The following is a 17,636-nucleotide window of genomic DNA, read 5'->3' on the forward strand; positions in this document are numbered from 1 at the left end:
TAGGAGACAATGGAAGCAAAGCTTTAAGAACACGTTTCCCAGTCTGCTTGCATAAACATTCACAGAAACTCCAGCAAAGAATGAATGTGGCATTATTCACCTGAAGAGAGTCCATGGACAGCAGCAAAAAAAGAAAAAAAATAACTTGACTATTGACTTCAAGCTGTTTTTCTCTTCCTAGTGCAGAATTATAGACACAATTCTGTACTTGACAATCTGGCACCAATACTCAACAAGCAGACAAAAAAGTAATATGGCCTTGACATTTTAGTATACATATTCAAAGCACATCAACAAAATCAGGTATATGTTCCATTTTACAAGTTACAAGCTAAAAACTAGAAGAACATTATTAGCAACATTCATGGCCAGCGCAGTTCATTGCACACATCAATCACAAGTTGCAATAGCTGGCTGGCAGCCAAGATCAGTCTTTAATAGTGGCTATGTTTGGGCTGGTCATCCAAAATTGCAGATTATAACTCCCTGCTTGCGTCAGGCGAGCCGATGATTAGAACCCAGCCAACATCTGTCTTTAAGTTAAATAAGCAGTTATTTTTCCCATTTGGTCTTCTCACTCTATTCTTTGCCAATAGCAGCCTAGATAGAACTAGCTCCTCTTATTTTTCTGGCTTTGCTGAAAAAGAATACTAAGAACCAAGCTTATTGCAATTTACAAAAGAAGTTACAAGATTAAAAGTTCTCAAAACTCTCAAAACAGTGTTAACAAAGTATAAGGCAATGCTGTCAAGCCATGAGATTCTGTTCCCAACCTGAAGCTTTTGGAGCAACTATTTCAAGCTTGGAATCTCTTGCACATTGAAAAAGCGTATATATGCTGGCAGATGGCAAGCATCTCACTCATGACTTCCCATATTCCGCAGTAACAGACACTGAAATCCCGGGAAGGCTTTTTCTGATTAATGTTCCGAGTAATGGTGGCTGCATCATTATAGCTATAATTCAGAATGACACACAGTCCCGACAGTCCAGTTCTATGATATAGGTTCCCAACTTTCTACCTATAGATACTCCTGACAGCTTTTCATTTTGATGTGTGAAAACATAAATCAAAATAGTGTGTGTGTGAATACACTTGTGAATGATGGAATGGTTACGAAGCCTTGAAGATCTTCTCACCCATTCATTACCAGGAGTTTTTGCTCTCCCAAACAGAAGCTCAGCTCACCACTCATTATATGCTCATTTTCCTTTAACTCCTTTCATTGTCTCTCCCCTCCTTTATTCCCCCACACATCCCCGCCTGGAACCCATCAGCCTCTCCCACAAAGCCAATGATTGACAGGCTGTCTTAGCAACAGCAATAGCCAATAGCCCTTAGACACAAACACACACACACACACACACACACACACATGTTCATAGTGCTTCACAGCCCTGTCTAAGCAGTTTACAGAGTCAGCATATTGCCCCCAACAACCTGGGTCCTCATTTTACCAACCTCAGAAGGATGTAAGGCTAAGTCAACCTTGAGCCAGCAGAATCGAACTCCAGGCAGTCAGCAGAATTAGCCTGCAGTACTGCATTCTAACTCTTGCACCAATACCCAATTAGCAATTCGTTTCACTTTATAGATCATATTTTTTTCAATTTCACAACCAATCTGAAAGCTCAATTTCTCCCATGCATGAGATAAGCAAAAACTTCACATTGAGTTTTATTTACTTTTTTATTATATATATATATATATAAATACATAATTGGGCAGAGAGATGGCAAATGTATCCATTCACCTCACCCTCCCCTTCTCACTGTTGCTTCCCATCTCCTTTCTTCTCTCCTGGTTCTATCTTCAAGGTCTGGGGAGCCTGGCGATAGGCGGGGAAAGCCTCCCAAGGACTGTTCAGATCAAATTTGCGGAACTCTTGAGCCAATTCCAACGGCTCTGCGACCACTCGCTTCACCTCATCGTCATATCTGACCTAATAATGGAGAAATAATGTTAAAATGAAGTGTGTGTGTGGGGGGAATAGACTATCCAGGGTGGTTACAAGAGGCATTTGAATTTTTTTTGCAAGTCATTTTTCCCTTTAGACGTGCAGTGGATTGTTATTCAATACTAAAATGTCATCTTTGCCAATAAAACCTCCCGCCACTGTCTTTTAAGGGGATGCTACTCCAGACCTTCATTCTTGGTCCTGTTTCATAAGTCCACCAATGAATGCTCATTTGTAACCTCAATCAAAAGTGGAGTATGACTAGAACCTGTGCAAGCACATAGAAAATCTGGTTTTTCAAGGCAATTTGTCTTGAAACTATTTCCTAATTGGCCAATCACAGCTGTATACTTCCAATAGCTACCAGACAACAGCAACAGAAGAAGACTGTCATCTCCTTTGTATATCTGTGAGCTTCTTGAATGCCTCTGGGTGGCCTCTGCAATGCAGGATCAGATGGGCTCCTCTTTGTTTATGTTTGTTATTAGGACTGAACAGGTACAGAAGACCAGGAGCCAGCAGCTCAGTGCAGTGTTCAGGAAGATGAAGGAAGCTGATGAGACGGACTGATTTGCTCAAAGTTCCTTTGGGAAATGATTTCACAGTTGCATTTTATACCCTGAATTTGACTGCAAGATGTTTGTTATACGGGTGATGACAGAGTCTATATATGGGGAAGGCCACTTTCTCCTCAAATCCAGTTTGCTGGCTCTGCTTTTGAGTAGAGAATTGGTGAAGGAAGAGGGCCTCTCTGGCGGTGCAAATATTGCTGTGACCATTCAGCCACCTCCAACCCAGATGGACAATGACGGATGCCAGAATTCACCAAATATTATACACTTCCCACTCCTGGATTAGCCATATCTTGATTGTTCTCCTATCTCCCTCACAACAGCCCGGTTTTCTATTCCTCAAAATAAAAAAGTCCTATCACGGATGCTCGGTCTGTTGTGAAATGACTTTGTAATTCTTTATGTAATTCATACCTCCACGTATCCAGAAAGGGGAAAATCTTTCCTGAAAGGATGACCTTCAAAACCATAATCTGTAAGGATTCGCCTCAGATCTGGGTGGTTGGCAAAGAATACTCCAAACATATCCCAGACCTAGAAAAACAGAAATGAGGTAAGTGAACAGCTCAGTATATGTTGACTTTACAGACTGCAGTTGATTAGTCTGATTTCTCTAACCTGGATTATGATTTCCCAAACATGAAATATTAGCTACTCATTGCTAGGAATGTAGGCAGCTAATAGAAACAACTGGAACTTAAATTAACAAATGCTTGAGAATTAGGAAAGTATGTCATTGTATTCATTTATCAAATTTATATAGCTGCCCTTCTCATCAGAAGTTACTCTGGACAGTGTACAACAGAACCACTGATTTTACATTTGTTGAAGTAAATCACCAGGGGTGAGCACAAAATGGGGAAAACATTTTGTTTTGAAACTGGAACAAACCAGATCAGCCAGTTTGGAAAAAACAAAATCCAGAAAATACATTACCTGCTATAGGTATCAGATGAAACAAAATCTAAATGGCTTGCATAGGCCAAGGCTGCCGGGTGTCACCCCCTTCATTCAGCAACTCCTGACATCGTGTATCCCACTGATCTGCTTCACCCCCTCCCATCTTCCTAGCAGCTTGTATTCCTTCCTCGGAATGGGTCAACTCGCCACAGCCAACTCACCATGGCCAACTCACCACGAGACAACTTGCTGCCGGACATTTCAACAATTCAATGTAATTATTTAAAATCATTTAAAAAATGTTTTAATTGTTGTCATTCACATTTCATCTTGTCCTTCCTTTGGCATCCTTTCTTCAACGATTCTATTCTACAATTTCTGTGATATTAGTGTAACTCTTGTCCCGCGGCAAGTTGTCCTGCAGCGAGTTGGCCATGGTGAGTTGGCTACAGCAAGTTGGCCGTGGTGAGTTGTCATAGACCGTTTCCTTCCTTGCCCTCAACTGATGCTGCCAGGGTCCCAGCATGGTGTGTCCTTTCAGTCCACTTTCCCTTATTTTTCTTCTTTTCTCTGAGACACTGATGTCCTTCCCTATCCTCCACTATGCCAACGTTTCTGCCTAGAACAGAGCACCCCCACTTTATTCCATTCATATAAATAGGCCACCCCAAACCAGCTATTCCATGTACCACATCATTTGCCCATGGAACAATTTGTGCATTCTACGATAGAAAGCCAGGTTAGTATAGTGGTGAAGATGCTGGCCCAGAAAAGAAAGGCATGAAAGCCAGCTGGGGGACTTAGGAGCAGCACAATCCACCTTATAGCATTGTAGGGAAAACAGGAAGCAGGAGTATCATGTTATGTTCACTGCCTTGAATTATATATAAAATAAGGTGGGGGAAAATATAATACTAATCCATTTAAATCATCCTACAATATTGGCAAAATAGTGTGTAAACCACGAAAGCAAAAGTAGCTTTGCTTCCAACAAATAATCTGCAAAAAAGAAAGGATGATGTCTCCAATATAAAATTTGGTAATTTACAAGCAGACTCTCTATTAGCCAAGAACCAACCCCAAATACATATGTCAGATGACTTTATTGCTTGAGCAGCAACTGGATCAACTTCTCTTGATGAAAATCAAAATTCAAATGGATCTTTAGTGTCGATCAGAAGGTCGGCAGTTTGGCGGGTCGAATCCCAAGTGCCGCGTAACAGTGTGAGCGCCTGTTACTTGTCCCAGCTTCTGCCAACCTAGCAGTTTGAAAGCACGTAAAAATGCAAGTAGAAAAATAGGGACCACTACGGTGGGAAGGTAATAGCGTTCCGTGCGCCTCTGGCGTCTAGTCATGCTGGCCACATGACCACAGAGACGTCCTCGGACAAGCGCTGGCTCTTCGGCTTTGAAACGGAGATGAGCACCGGCCCCTAGAGTCGGAAACGACTAGCACGCATGTGCAGGGGAACCTTTACCTTTATTCCAGGTTGATATATTAAAGAATTCTAAAAGTTAGTTTTATATTTAAAATGTGGGCCATTTCAAAAGGTCAGGTTCAAACTGAAGGGAAATATTTGAAAATGAACAGAATCTAAGTGTGAGTTAAAAACATTTTATGTTTGTCTTTTTTCCTAACCCCTTATATTAAACACAGTTTTGCAAAATATGCATTATACATAAACACTATCATCTATTCTTGTCACGTGCTTTTTAAAGGTTCCCCTGCATAACATGACAATTTCTTGATCTCCAAAACAATAAACACAAATCCTGCACATCTGGAATGACTTACAGTCATTAAATATGGCCCATCACAACTCATTTTGGCATGCCATTCACCTATGATGCTATAGTTTCCTTTTGCAACAGTAACAGAGATTGGCTCTGCAATATGAACAAGATGGTGCTTATTTGAATTACCCAATTCGCTTTTGGCTTGAATCAACATAAAACCATTTTCCCCATTTGGTATACTCTTCATTCACCCCAAATCCTACCATTAAGATAACATCTGCTTATCAAAACAGAAAAAAAGCATTTTGGAAGATCAAAGTTCTCCTCTGTATTTATATGAAGATTTTAGATTGCATTTCTGATATACAATCAGCATCATTGAGAAGGTATTCCACAGTATAGAAGCACTAGTACAGTGATGGCGAACCTTTTAGACACCGAGTGCCCCAAAACCGCCCCACCCCCGCAGGGCCACCTACTGCCTCCACAGCCCACCGCAGATCGCCCAGGCGGCCTTACAGCACCATGGTGGCCAAGCCCTCTGCCCGCGCCCCACAGCATCATCTGTGCACGACGGGGTGCAAGGGCAGAGTCTTGTCCCTTCTGCCCGTCTGCCATGTCCTTGGCTGTGCTGCTGTGTGTGGGCCACGCTTGGGGGCTATTCTCCACTGGGGGGGCTGCTGGTGAAGAGGGGGCCATGGGGGAAGGTGGAGCTGGGACAACAGTGCACATGCCCACAGAGAGGGCTCTGAGTGAGAGCCTCTGGCACACATGCCATAAGTTCACCACCACTGCACTAGTACATTCCTTGGAATAAGAACATTAGCATGTGTGGAAAAAAATGGAAGGAATGAAATTCATCACTTCCTAAAATAATTACAGGTTATCTAGACTGCAAGAGTCAGAATGGCTGAGCTGCAAATAAGGAAAAATATCACTGAAGCCATGATGCTAGGACTATTTGGGCTTTAAACAATGTTGATATCAGAAGCTCTACTGTGTTCAAAGTCCCTGTGAAGGAGTTGAGCGACAATATAAATTTTCTTGAATAAATAAATGAGTATTCTCAGATACGTTAATAAATAGCAATGGAGACAGAAACCAATCCCAGTGTTACCATCCCTAAGGCTTACCTCTCTTTCATACCAATTTGCCCCTTCAAATAATGGTACTAGAGACTCAATCGGTGTCAATTCATCAGTATATGTTTTCACACGAATTCGGGAATTATAGCGCAAAGATAAGAAATTGTAGACAATCTATGACAAAAAAAGGAAAAATAGTGAGGTGGACAGATTTTATACATCGTAAAAAAGAAGAAAAAAAATAAAGTGATGGATTAAAAGATGCTTGCTCAGCAAACCCATGAGTTAACAAAATGAAAATTGGAATGACAACACTGAAAGGTGGGGCAAAAAAAAAAAAAAAAGACCAAGGGTAAAGGAATAATCTCAACAGAAATAAGATCTGTGCAAATAAGTCAAGTGCAGATCAATATTAAATTATTTTTCAGAAACATTTAACAGACACTTAAATTTAACAGTGTCCTGCCTGTGAAATCACTATGAGTTGTTTGAAATTATCCTCCAATTGTCCAGGCTTCACAACAGGTTCACACAGAAAACAACACAAAATTAACCAAAAACTTCTTTATCTAGAAGTATATAGGAAACCCTAGATATACAGACATACCCATAGAGAGACAGACACACATATTCATATGCACGCATGACGCAAGGGTCAAATTCTACCGATTCCTCTGCGAACCTTGAGCTGACCTTTGCTTGATTTTGAAGCAAACTGTCATCTAATCTTTATTTACAAGCAACTTTATTTGGCTGAGAATCAAGACTTCTTGTTTCACTAACTTCTGCTTTGACAGCAACAGTTTGATACACACACGTCCAAAATGGGATGGAAGACAGATCTTGCTTCTCTGATATAAGCGTTTTACAAAATGATGTTTTGTAGTGTCTGACAGACTTGGCTATTTTTTTTTAACTTTAGCTGAAAAAAATCCTCAGGATACTGTAGAATAGGGGTGTCAAACTCGCAACGTCACCAGACAAGTTGTGACATATCGCGACTTTTTTGCCATTGCCGGCAATGGGCTGGGTGCCGTTTCACTATGATGCATCTGGCCTGTGGGCTGGCAGTTCGACACACCTGCTGTAGAAGAAGCATGGTTTCACAGAACTCCACTCATCTTGATAATGCCAGACTTTACCATTGTTTGTTTTTTTTGGAAATTTAACATTCACTTTCCATTTTTCACTTTCATAATAACCTAAGAATTTTTTAGCTAACAAAGTGATTTCGTTTGCATATATTTCCAACTATTAATATTTTCACCTATAATTTTAATTGCAGCCATCATCTCTTTCAATTCTGTTACTCTTACATTCACTACATAAATTAAACAGTATGGAAACAATATTCATGCTTGGCTCATCCTCTTTCCTTTTCTGAGCTATTCTGTTTCTATATAATAAGACACTGAATTCTTATTATATAAATATTGAGGTTTCTGGCAACTACTAACGTTAATACATTCACATTCTGGCAGGATCTACACAAAGAACTTGTAGTCACTGAAACACATGCCCTTGCATTCTCTTATTCTCTACATGATCCATCTTGTATCAGCTACGTCAGAGGTCCCCCAACTTTTTGGGCACCAAGGGCCGGTTCCATGGAGAGCGATTTTTCTGCGGACCAGAAGGTGCATGGTTTTGGGTGCCACCTGCATCCCGGGGATGGGGCTTTGCTTGTTTGTGTGTACCAGCTGCTGGCGTGCTGCGGCCCGGTACTGGTCCACGGACCGGGAGTTGGGGACCCCTGAACTATTTGATTGCGTGTCTCACTGCCTTTTTTGAAACGTATTTATTCAGTAACCTTGTTAATGTGACAAATTTGAATTTGGTAATTTTCTTTCATTTGCCTCTCCCTTCTTTAATACACAAGTCAATGCAGCAAACTCTTACTCTTTCTCCTCCCTTCCTTCTCCTTCCCTCCTTAGCTTTTCTTCACAAATGGGACTGTATGTAAAGTCCTACTACCTTCACAGTTGCTCACTCTCTCCAATAGTCAAAAATTAGATTGTTGCATAGGCTATTAAAAAAACACCCTGATCCGAAGGGGGGAGCCACATACAAACAAAGGCAGAATGTATAACCAAATATTTAATATAATAAATATTTTAAATATGATTTGGCTAGCAGCGATCATTTACATGATCAGGCAAGGAAAATTGTTATTTCCCCTTACTCTAACACTGAAGATAAATTGTTCTGAACCAGTTAAAACTATTTTTTAAAGTATCTCTTCATCTCTCTATCTACAACATTTTGCAATGGGCTCTTAGCTATTATTTTTGCTTGCAATATCTTCAAAGAAAAAGAGAAAGTGGCTCAGTTCAGCTTTTAAGAAAGAAGCAAAGGAAACTCGTTGATTTGATTTGAAGGTTAAGATCATCAAATTGCATGATCCCAGAAAGAACGTGAATACTATAGCACAAAAAGGACTGGCCCATTCCAACATCTTGACAGTTTTGATGGATAGGAAAAGGATCAGAGTGGCAATGAAAAGATCACCAGGAACTAAAGCAGTTATAAGATAGCAAAAAAATGCCAATGTTATATTTTGAATCAAAAATCAGATACAAAAGAGGATGCCAATTAGCCTTCTTTTCATTCAGGCTAAGGCACACAGCATTTTCAAGACAATGAAACAATGAGCAGAGCAGACGAGGACTCTACCAAAACATTCACCACCAGCCACGGCTGTTTTGAATGGATTCAGTGAAGATTTAATTTCCACAGCACCACTCTCTCACACACACACCTCAGGTGAACTGCACCTGCCTTACAGGCTTGCACACTTTTTCTGGGCTTCACCGCGCCTCCCACGTACCAACCTCATGCACCTTCCCCGACCCTCACTGTACCTCTTTTGTATACTCATGCACCACCCTCACACCATCCCTGCACCTCCCTCACACCCTTGCACACCGTTGAATCTTCCCCTTGTACCCTTGAATCTCATGCGCTGCCTAGCACTTTTGAACCCTAAATGGCTGTCAGATTCACCTAAGAAAATTTACACAAGCAAATCATTGCCGAGAAGCTAGTGCTTTTTTTCCCAGCTGTAGTCAAATGAAGCTGCTTATAATACCTCCTGGCGGAGAGAGAAAAACAGCCTTCCCAAGACAACTTTAAACAACCAAGGAACTTTCTTCTAAACTTTACAAAATATATAAGGCTAATAGTTTGTATCAGACAAACATGTGGTACATAATGTGAAATATGAGAAATATTTCTGCATGGGTAACAATTTCCATCTATAGAAGGTGAAAAAAGGACCTTTGTCCCAAAACTTCCTGATAGGATGCCAGTAAACATGAAGCTAGCTCAGGGGTAGGCAACCTCGGCTCTTTTATGACTCATAGACTTCAACTTCCAGAATTAATTCTGGGAGTTGAAGTCCATGAGTCATCAAAGAGCCGAGGTTGCCTACCCCTGAGCTAGGTGGATCATAGGTATGTGAACAAGCAAGAATACTTTCACATTTCCTGAATAGACAAGCTATACAACCAGTAACTACACTTTAACCTTAGTAGCCTTTGTGTTAAAGTTATCATAGAATTCTACATATGCATATACATATTGAAAAGTAGATCTTACTTCGAAACGGTATTGCCGAGTTGGAATATCGACTGCTGTCAGGTCAACTATGTTTCTGAACTGGGCATTTGTGTGATCTTTCAGAAAAGCTATCACAGGAAGGATTCCATCTGGATGAATTAAAATTTCCAGCTCATTGAAACATGTTATCTGGTAGAGAAAGAAACAGTAATATGTTAAAGGGATCAGCTTCTTATGAAAACTGCAATGCTAAGCAGGCTCGTTTAGTACTAATCTTTTATTTCAGTCACTGAGAAGCAAAATTTACCATCTTAAAATTAAAGCCACCATCATACCAATAATTTAATCTACTCAGTATAAAAATAAGTAGGGTTTAAAGTGATAGCACATATAAAGAAATGTAATTAAAGCTTTGAAGAAAGGAGTAATTTTAAAGTCAACGATAAATACTCTCTCTCTCTCTGTGTGTGTGTGTGTGTATGTATGTATGTATATGTGTGTAGTGGGGCTAGCTGAAAGGCTTTGCGGACAGCTGCTGCTGGTTTTGGGCATGGGAGGCGTGGATCCGGCAGAGGAAAAAAAAGGAAGAAAGAAAGTGGGTGGGGTTGCTGTTGCCATTGTTGGAGAGAGACCAGGTGAAGTGAAAGAGGGATTTGAGGTTTTAGCTGATCCCTTTCTGTGAAGGAGAGGGAAGGAGAGAGTGAGAAGATGGGATTTTACTGCTTTCTTTCGCAGGGGGTGGGGATATGAGGAGGCGAGAGAGAGAGAGAGAGAGTGAGGAAAGTTGCTGGGGTTGCTAAGTTCAGATTTTAACAATAAAGTGGCGGAGGGATTTTGACACCGACGAGAGAGACCGGAGACTGCGAGTGATGACAAAAGAGAAGGAGAGGCTGGTCATTACTGCTTTGAAGACTGGCGGCCATCCGAACTTTGATTATTGTTACTTGTGCAAGTCACAGACATCGTGGGGAGTTGCCCTTGAGGGCCAAACTGTTACAGCAGAATGCTGACTACCTTCGTTCATGTTCCTATCGCTGCCTGGAGCTGGAGGTTTCCCCACCCCACTTGTTTCCAAACGGTCGCTGTGAAATCATTGACTGTTGCTGCTATGACTGCCTGGGGCTGTTAAACACCATCACGCATTGACTATCACAGCTAGGGGCTGGTCATCTTTGTTCCTGAATGCCCCCCCCTTTGACGACGAGCTTCTGCTAGAAAAGACACTTTAGTAACACCTTGAGGGCGCAGCTGCAGAGCGCGACAGGAGGGGAGCGGGGCTGGGAGGGCTTGGGCTTTGGCGGCCTCTGAGGGGGTAACGCTACATATGTATATGTATTATGTAAGTGGTACGTTATTATATCAAACTATATATAAGGCTAATAATGGCCAAACACAAAAACTTGGAACGTATCAGATGACTAATTACTAAAAACTATAGGTATTTCAAACTGAGTATAAATGATATGAATGAAATACTATGGTGCAGAAATTTATTTTTATTTTTTTATTTATTTTTATTTATTTTAATTCCATTTATATCCCGCCCTTCTCTGAAGACTCAGGGCGGCTTACAAGCTTAGCAGTAGCCTTCATTCTATGTCTATGCCTGCTTATTAGGGCTTTCACACACACCCCAAGCGGCATTATTACAAAGTCAGCTTAATTGCCCCCAACAATCTGGGTCCTCACTTTACCTACCTCGGAAGGATGGAAGGCTGAGTCAACCTTGAGCCTGGTGGGATGCGAACCTGCACTAATTGCAGGCAGCTGGTGTTACTTAAGGAGGCATTAGCCCACTGCTCCACCAAGGCTCTTTAGAAGGGATGACAGAGACTCTAAAGACTGAAGGGGCATTGCCTTAATTACCCCAATGATTCCAGTGCCTAAGAACACAACGACTGGCAAATATATGAAGCATACGTCAGAAAATAACATTTTTTTTTAAAAAAAGTAAAATTAGCAGTTAACTGCAGCAATAATTGAGATTGGTCATTTTAGGTGGAATTTATACATAATATAGCAACTTTCCTACTTTTAAAGAGACAAAGAGTTATTTTGATCATCTGATAGTGTAAATAGAAATGATACAAAGACCTGGAAATTTAGTTAAAAGAGGGATATTCAGCTGGTAACAAATATCCCTGGAAATCTGACAATAAAGAAGAATATGGGCTATGGTTTCTATCCCACTATGCTGCAGGGACAGTGATTCAAAATAAACTCCTTTATATTCTCTTTACAAAACAGACATGGAAGATGTCAAAACCCTCATAAATTTAGAGGTGCTATATGGTGTAAATATGACGCAGAACCCACCTGGACTTGTTGAACATATTTAGGCAGAATCTCAGCAACATATTCTCCAAAGGCAGATAGCTTTTTCTGAGCTATTTCATCCTTTGGTCTAACTGTGGCTAAAAATAAAATTTAGAATGGTAACTTAGGAAAATAACAGTTTTGCATTTTGCTCTTCTTTTATTAATTAAAAACAATAAAAATAAAATTAACAAGCTAGGAAAATAATAGCTGTGCCCATAATCTGGCTCACCTAAAACAACCACATCACTTCAAAAATACTACATAATTGTATGTGCATGCATATAAGCAATAATAATACAGTATATATACTGATCCCCTCTGACACTTTGATGAGTGACCATGAGTGAAAGGAGAACCAGAGCTTACGTAACTTTGCCTGCTACATTTCAAAGGCAAGACAAAGCAGGCACATTGGAAATTACAATATGACATTGGAATATTTTAAGACAAACCCATCCAAATTGACTTATTTTATTATTCATCTCTTCTTGTTAGGCTAGCACACTGGCTGTGCTGTGTTTGAGTTATAGTCTGTGAAAAGAAACAGTTCGGTTTACTAGGTCAGGGCTTTTCAACCTTTTCACCCATTGTACCACTTTTAGGATATGGCAACATCCGAGTACCACCAGTCGCCTAGCAAGGTGTCAAAAACCTGATGACCAAAAAAAAAAGGAAAAAAGTGATGAAGTACAGGTAGTCCTTGACTTACAACAGTTTGCTTATTGACTGTTCGAAATTACAATGGCACTGAAAAACGTGCCCCCCCAAGCCACAGCTGAGCAAGACACTTGCCTGCCCACCCAGTGGCGCTCTTCCTCCTGTCCGAGGTTTTCATTGTTGTATTTCTGTTGAGGATTGGCAGCAGGGGTGGGGTGGGAGGGGTGTTGGGTTTTTATTCCCACCCCCCATCTGCTGGGTGGTCGCAGCAGGTTTTGGTCACTTCACATGACCCTGGGACACTGACCGTCATAAATAGGAATCAGTTGCCAAGCATCTGAATGTAAATCACAAGACATTCCAGCTGATCGGTGCTTCTTCTGGGCTCAGCAGACGTGCCGGGATCAGCACCGAGCTCCAGCTGGAGCCTGGCGCTGATCCTGGCACTTCCACTGAGCCCTGACAAACCCGAAGAAGCGCTGATCCTGGCGCCTCCACTGAGCCCTGACAGCCCTGCAGCTCCAGCCATCTCTCGCTCAGGCTTGTGCAGTGCTACCATCAGTTCAGCTCATTCCCCTCCCCCGTTACCACTTTTCTAGGATGGTCGTGTACCACCTGCCAGGTGCCAATGTACCACAAGTGGTACCTGTACCACTGGTTGAAAAGCCCTGTACTAGGTAACAGGTTTCTGAGTTTTTTCCCTGTCATTACTCAGGGACACTTCAGCTTGCTGTGAATATTTCCTTCAAGGGTGCCAGTCAATAAGTATGGCAAATAGATGGGGAAGAAATGGAGGTAGTGACAGATTTTATTTTCCTGGGCTCCAAGATCACTGCAGATGGGGACTGTAGCCAAGAAATTAAAAGACGCTTGCTCCTCGGGAGGAAAGCCATGGCAAATCTAGACAGCACACTAAAAAGCAGAGACATCACCCTGTCAACAAAAGTGTGTATAGTCAACGCTATGGTCTTCCCAGTTGCAATGTATGGCAGTGAAAGTTGGACCATAAGAAAGGCTGAGTGCCAAAGAATTGAGGCCTTTGGACTATGGTGCTGGAGAAGACTCCTGCGAGTCCCTTGGACTGCAAGGCGATCAAACTGGTCAGTCTTAGAGGAGATCAACCCTGATTGCTCTTTAGAGGGCCAGATCCTGAAGCTAAAACTCAAATACTTTGGCCACCTAATGAGAAGGAAGGACTCACTGGAGAAGAGCCTAATGCTGGGAAAGATTGAGGGCAATAGAAAAAGGGGACGACAGAGAATGAGGTGGCTGGATGGAGTCACAGAAGCAGTAGGCGTGAGCTTAAATGTACTCCAGAAGATGGTAGAGGACAGGAAGGCCTGGAGGAACGTTGTCCATAGGGTCGCAATGGGTCGGACACGACTTCGCAGCTAACAACAACAACAACAAGGATAGGGAGACATCTCATAGATGACATGTAGTTTACATGTTTGTGTGTGTGTCAGTAATCTTTTACCACCGCTTAGCGTGTCATTATACAACTAAAGCAAGCTTAAAGTTATTTCAACTATGCTAGGACCAGCGGCCGAGATGAAGTAAGAACTTTATTTTTACAAAATGGATTGGTGCCTGAAACATTCAGCTTTACACAAAGGTAATGGGAAGATAACTGTTGTTATCCTCAGTGAGACAAATTTAAAAGGATTTTTACTGTAAATGCTGTTTGTAAATAAGTAACAAAATGCAAACTTATTTATACTATCTGATATAAATTTAAAACAAAAAATCCACATAAACCCAATGTGGGTTTTGCAGGAGATGGGTTCCGGTATGTTACAAGAGTAAGGAGATCCACGTCATGAGAGGCAGGCAACCACAGAGAAAACCTGCCTCCAAGTCCAAGTTCCCTTTACTTATTGGAGAGATGAACCTTGAAAGGTTTCTCAAGTGATGCTCAAGCAGAAATAATCATTTTGAAGGAAAAATAGAATCTCATCAGTAACTTGATGTACTACCATGTAAAACATCAAAAGCAGTATTTCTGAATTCAGTTCAGAAACTTATAAATAATGAGTGCAGCAGTCAAAGAGCAAGTTATGTTGCAAAAAAATTCAATGTGTTCATCAGCAGCTTGGCTGATGCAATCTATACCACCTATACCTTTTCCATCATCTTTAAAAGCTGCTCCATATGGAGTACATTGCAGTAATCTAACCATGTAACCACAGGTCACTGAGACTACTGCTCCATAGTGCAAGTACAGTTGTACCAGCTGAACCTACACAAAGGCCGTCTTAGTCAGAGCCTTCACCCACTGTGCTACTAGGTACTCTAAGTCCAGAAACCTGGAAGGAGTGTGCAACCTCATCCAGAGATCTCACTGAAACCAAACTAGAGCCAATATGTTTCAGTAACTCCTTTGTCCTAGAACAGGGGTGTCAAACTCTCAATGTCACCTGACGTGTCGTGACGTATCGTGACTTTTTTGCCATTGCCAGCAATGGGGTGGGTGCGGTTTCGCTATCATGCATCTGGCCCATGGGCCGGCAGTTTGATACCCCTATCCTAGAATTTAATCTGAGCACGTTTTATCCCCCTCCCCAATCTTTCATAGCCTGCAGAAACTAGCTCAAGATATTTTAATATTTTAAAAAATGTAATTAACAATACTGAAAAGAACTGCTAAAAAACCAAATAATTACTTTTTTTCTGCTGAGATATTCCAGACAAAAAAACCATTAAAACAATCCTAAAAATATTTAAACTCAGCCACAAATTATGACATGCCTTGCATGTAACATAAAGCCTTGCAATGATTGAAAGTCAAATGTACTAACATGAAGGAACTAGTCATTCCATTCTAGGATGACCATATATTGTTGGATTACAAATTCCATAATCCCTACCAAAACAAAAGGAATTATAGTCCAGCAATATCTTAATATTTAGAATTAAGGAAACACTGCAGTGTTAGCAGGATCTTAAGCATGAATTAGATAGAATATTTTGGAATTACCCTAGCCCAGACATGTCAAACACAAGGCCCGGGGGCCAGATGCGGCCCGCAAAGTGGTTTCATATGGCCCACGAAGCCATCCTGGAAACAGTGAGGGAACAGCCCCCACTGCCTTGGCCCTGGCCTAGAGACCCTCCTTCTGCCAGAGACCCTCAGATCTGTCCCACTCCTGCCCAGGCCTCCATAGGCACCCTTGATGCCAATGACGTAGAGCTGGCCATGCCCACCCAGTAGGCCATACGCACTCTAGCCACGGCCACCCAGTAGGCCACGCCCACCCTGGCCATACCCACCCGGCCCCCTGAGGGCAACCGCAATGCTGATGCGGCCCTCAATGAAATTGAGTTTGACACCCCTGCCCTAGCCACTCACAAAATCAATATTCTAGATGCGCTGAAATAGACTAACTGTCCATATTGAAAATGCCAGTTGAATATTAAGTAAATCAGACTTACGCTTAGTTTCAGCAGAATAATTTCCTTCAAACCGAGTCTGTAATAGCACTGCAGGACGCCCAGCAGCTACAAAATTGAAAAAAAGTCTATAAAGTCATATAGTATTCTTTACCCTAATAAACAAATAATCAGTAATATTTAGCCTATGTAACTTATCACAATTGCTGGAGGTGGACCAAACCTAATTTTCCATTGGCTAATCAACAGGATATCCCTAAAAAGATAATGCTACTGAAAAGACTTTAGAACAACTACTATTAACTAAAGTTTGCTTCATAGTTTAGAGATTCATATACAAAAATATTACGTTGAAATATTGTTCTTATCTAAGAAGTATGTGGGATTCAAATGAATTTTCTATTAGATATTTCTATAGAGAGATGTTTTAAAATACTAGGCAGCTGTTAAAATTGTTCATTCGGGAAAACAGAATAAAATCACACCCCTCCAATATAGGTTTTCATTTCGGCATGGTAAAAACACATGAACTGTAATTTGTACGTTTATTTGGGACAATTATATTCCAAGCAATGATAGATTAAAACGGTGGACAAATACAGGTTTCGAAACCCAAGAGCAGAAGAAATTGACAGAACAAGGAAGAGACACTACGGTTAAGTTCATGCTCATAACAGAAAGAAGTGTTTGTTTTCACTAGGTATAGCCTTGGTGGAGCAGTGGGCTAATGCCTCCTTAAGTAACACCAGCTGCCTGCAATTAGTGCAGGTTCGAGTCCCACCAGGCTCAAGGTTGACTCAGCCTTCCATCCTTCCGAGGTAGGTAAAATGAGGACCCAGATTGTTGGGGGCAATAAGCTGACTTTGTAATAATGCCGCTTGGGGTGTGTGTGTGAAAGCCCTAATAAGCAGGCATATACATAGAATGAAGGCTACTGCTAAGCTCGTAAGCCGCCCTGAGTCTTCGGAGAAGGGCGGGATATAAGTGGAATTAAAATAAATAAATAAAATAAATAAATGTACAGTAACTGGCCATGGCTCCATCTTTACAGAACCAAGGGAATTTGTAGTTTTGTTGAGGGAATTACAAAGACTCCGTTAGCGATCCCTGATCTCCGTAGCGAACTACAATACCCGGCAACCCGTGGGAAGGAAGAAAAAAAAAAGTACGCCCTCCAGAAATAACAATCGATGCCCTTCTACCAACAGTACTACTGACCGACATTGCCCCACCAACCAAGAGAAACTTCACCAAATTCTCCCATTAGAGTCAGGCAATTAATCAAGATCACCTCTTAGCCCGGCTCGGGCTAGCCCTCGAACTGCCGCAAGCATCCCACCGTCTCAGAAGCCCAATTCACAGTCCAGATTTTCAAGGACTTCAATACTGATCCGTCCTGCGCTTGCGCGGCGTTTGGGGCTCCTCTGATTGGCCCCACGGAGCGGAAGTGTCGCGACCAG

At 41.5% G+C, this 17,636-nt stretch overlaps 1 protein-coding gene across 1 annotated transcript; it reads right to left on the minus strand.

Moving 5' to 3' along the window:
• Nucleotides 1–1,394: 1,394 nt before the first annotated feature.
• On the minus strand, nucleotides 1,395–17,623 carry NDUFS3 (NADH:ubiquinone oxidoreductase core subunit S3). The gene is made up of 7 exons (XM_081335262.1): nucleotides 17,468–17,623; nucleotides 16,219–16,284; nucleotides 12,127–12,224; nucleotides 9,850–9,999; nucleotides 6,301–6,426; nucleotides 2,945–3,064; nucleotides 1,395–1,943 (listed from the first exon to the last, which is right to left on the minus strand). Exons 1-7 carry the CDS (start codon nucleotides 17,508–17,510, stop codon nucleotides 1,770–1,772), a joined length of 777 nt encoding a protein of 258 aa, XP_081191388.1. The 5' UTR covers nucleotides 17,511–17,623; the 3' UTR covers nucleotides 1,395–1,769.
• Between the last annotated feature and the right edge of the window lie 13 nt (nucleotides 17,624–17,636).

The sequence above is a fragment of the Vipera berus genome (genome assembly GCF_964194415.1).
Source record: "Vipera berus genome assembly, chromosome: 1".
Classification (NCBI taxonomy): domain Eukaryota; kingdom Metazoa; phylum Chordata; class Lepidosauria; order Squamata; family Viperidae; genus Vipera; species Vipera berus.

Coding starts and splice junctions, on each gene's coding strand:
- NDUFS3 (XM_081335262.1), bottom strand. CDS start 17,510: ATGCTTGCGGCAGTTCGAGGGCTAGCCCGAGCCGGGCTAAGAG. Junction 12,225..16,218: donor TTATTCTGCTGAAACTAAGC/GTAAGTCTGATT, acceptor TTTTATTTTTAG/CCACAGTTAGACCAAAGGAT. Junction 10,000..12,126: donor AATATGTTCAACAAGTCCAG/GTGGGTTCTGCG, acceptor TTTCTCTACCAG/ATAACATGTTTCAATGAGCT.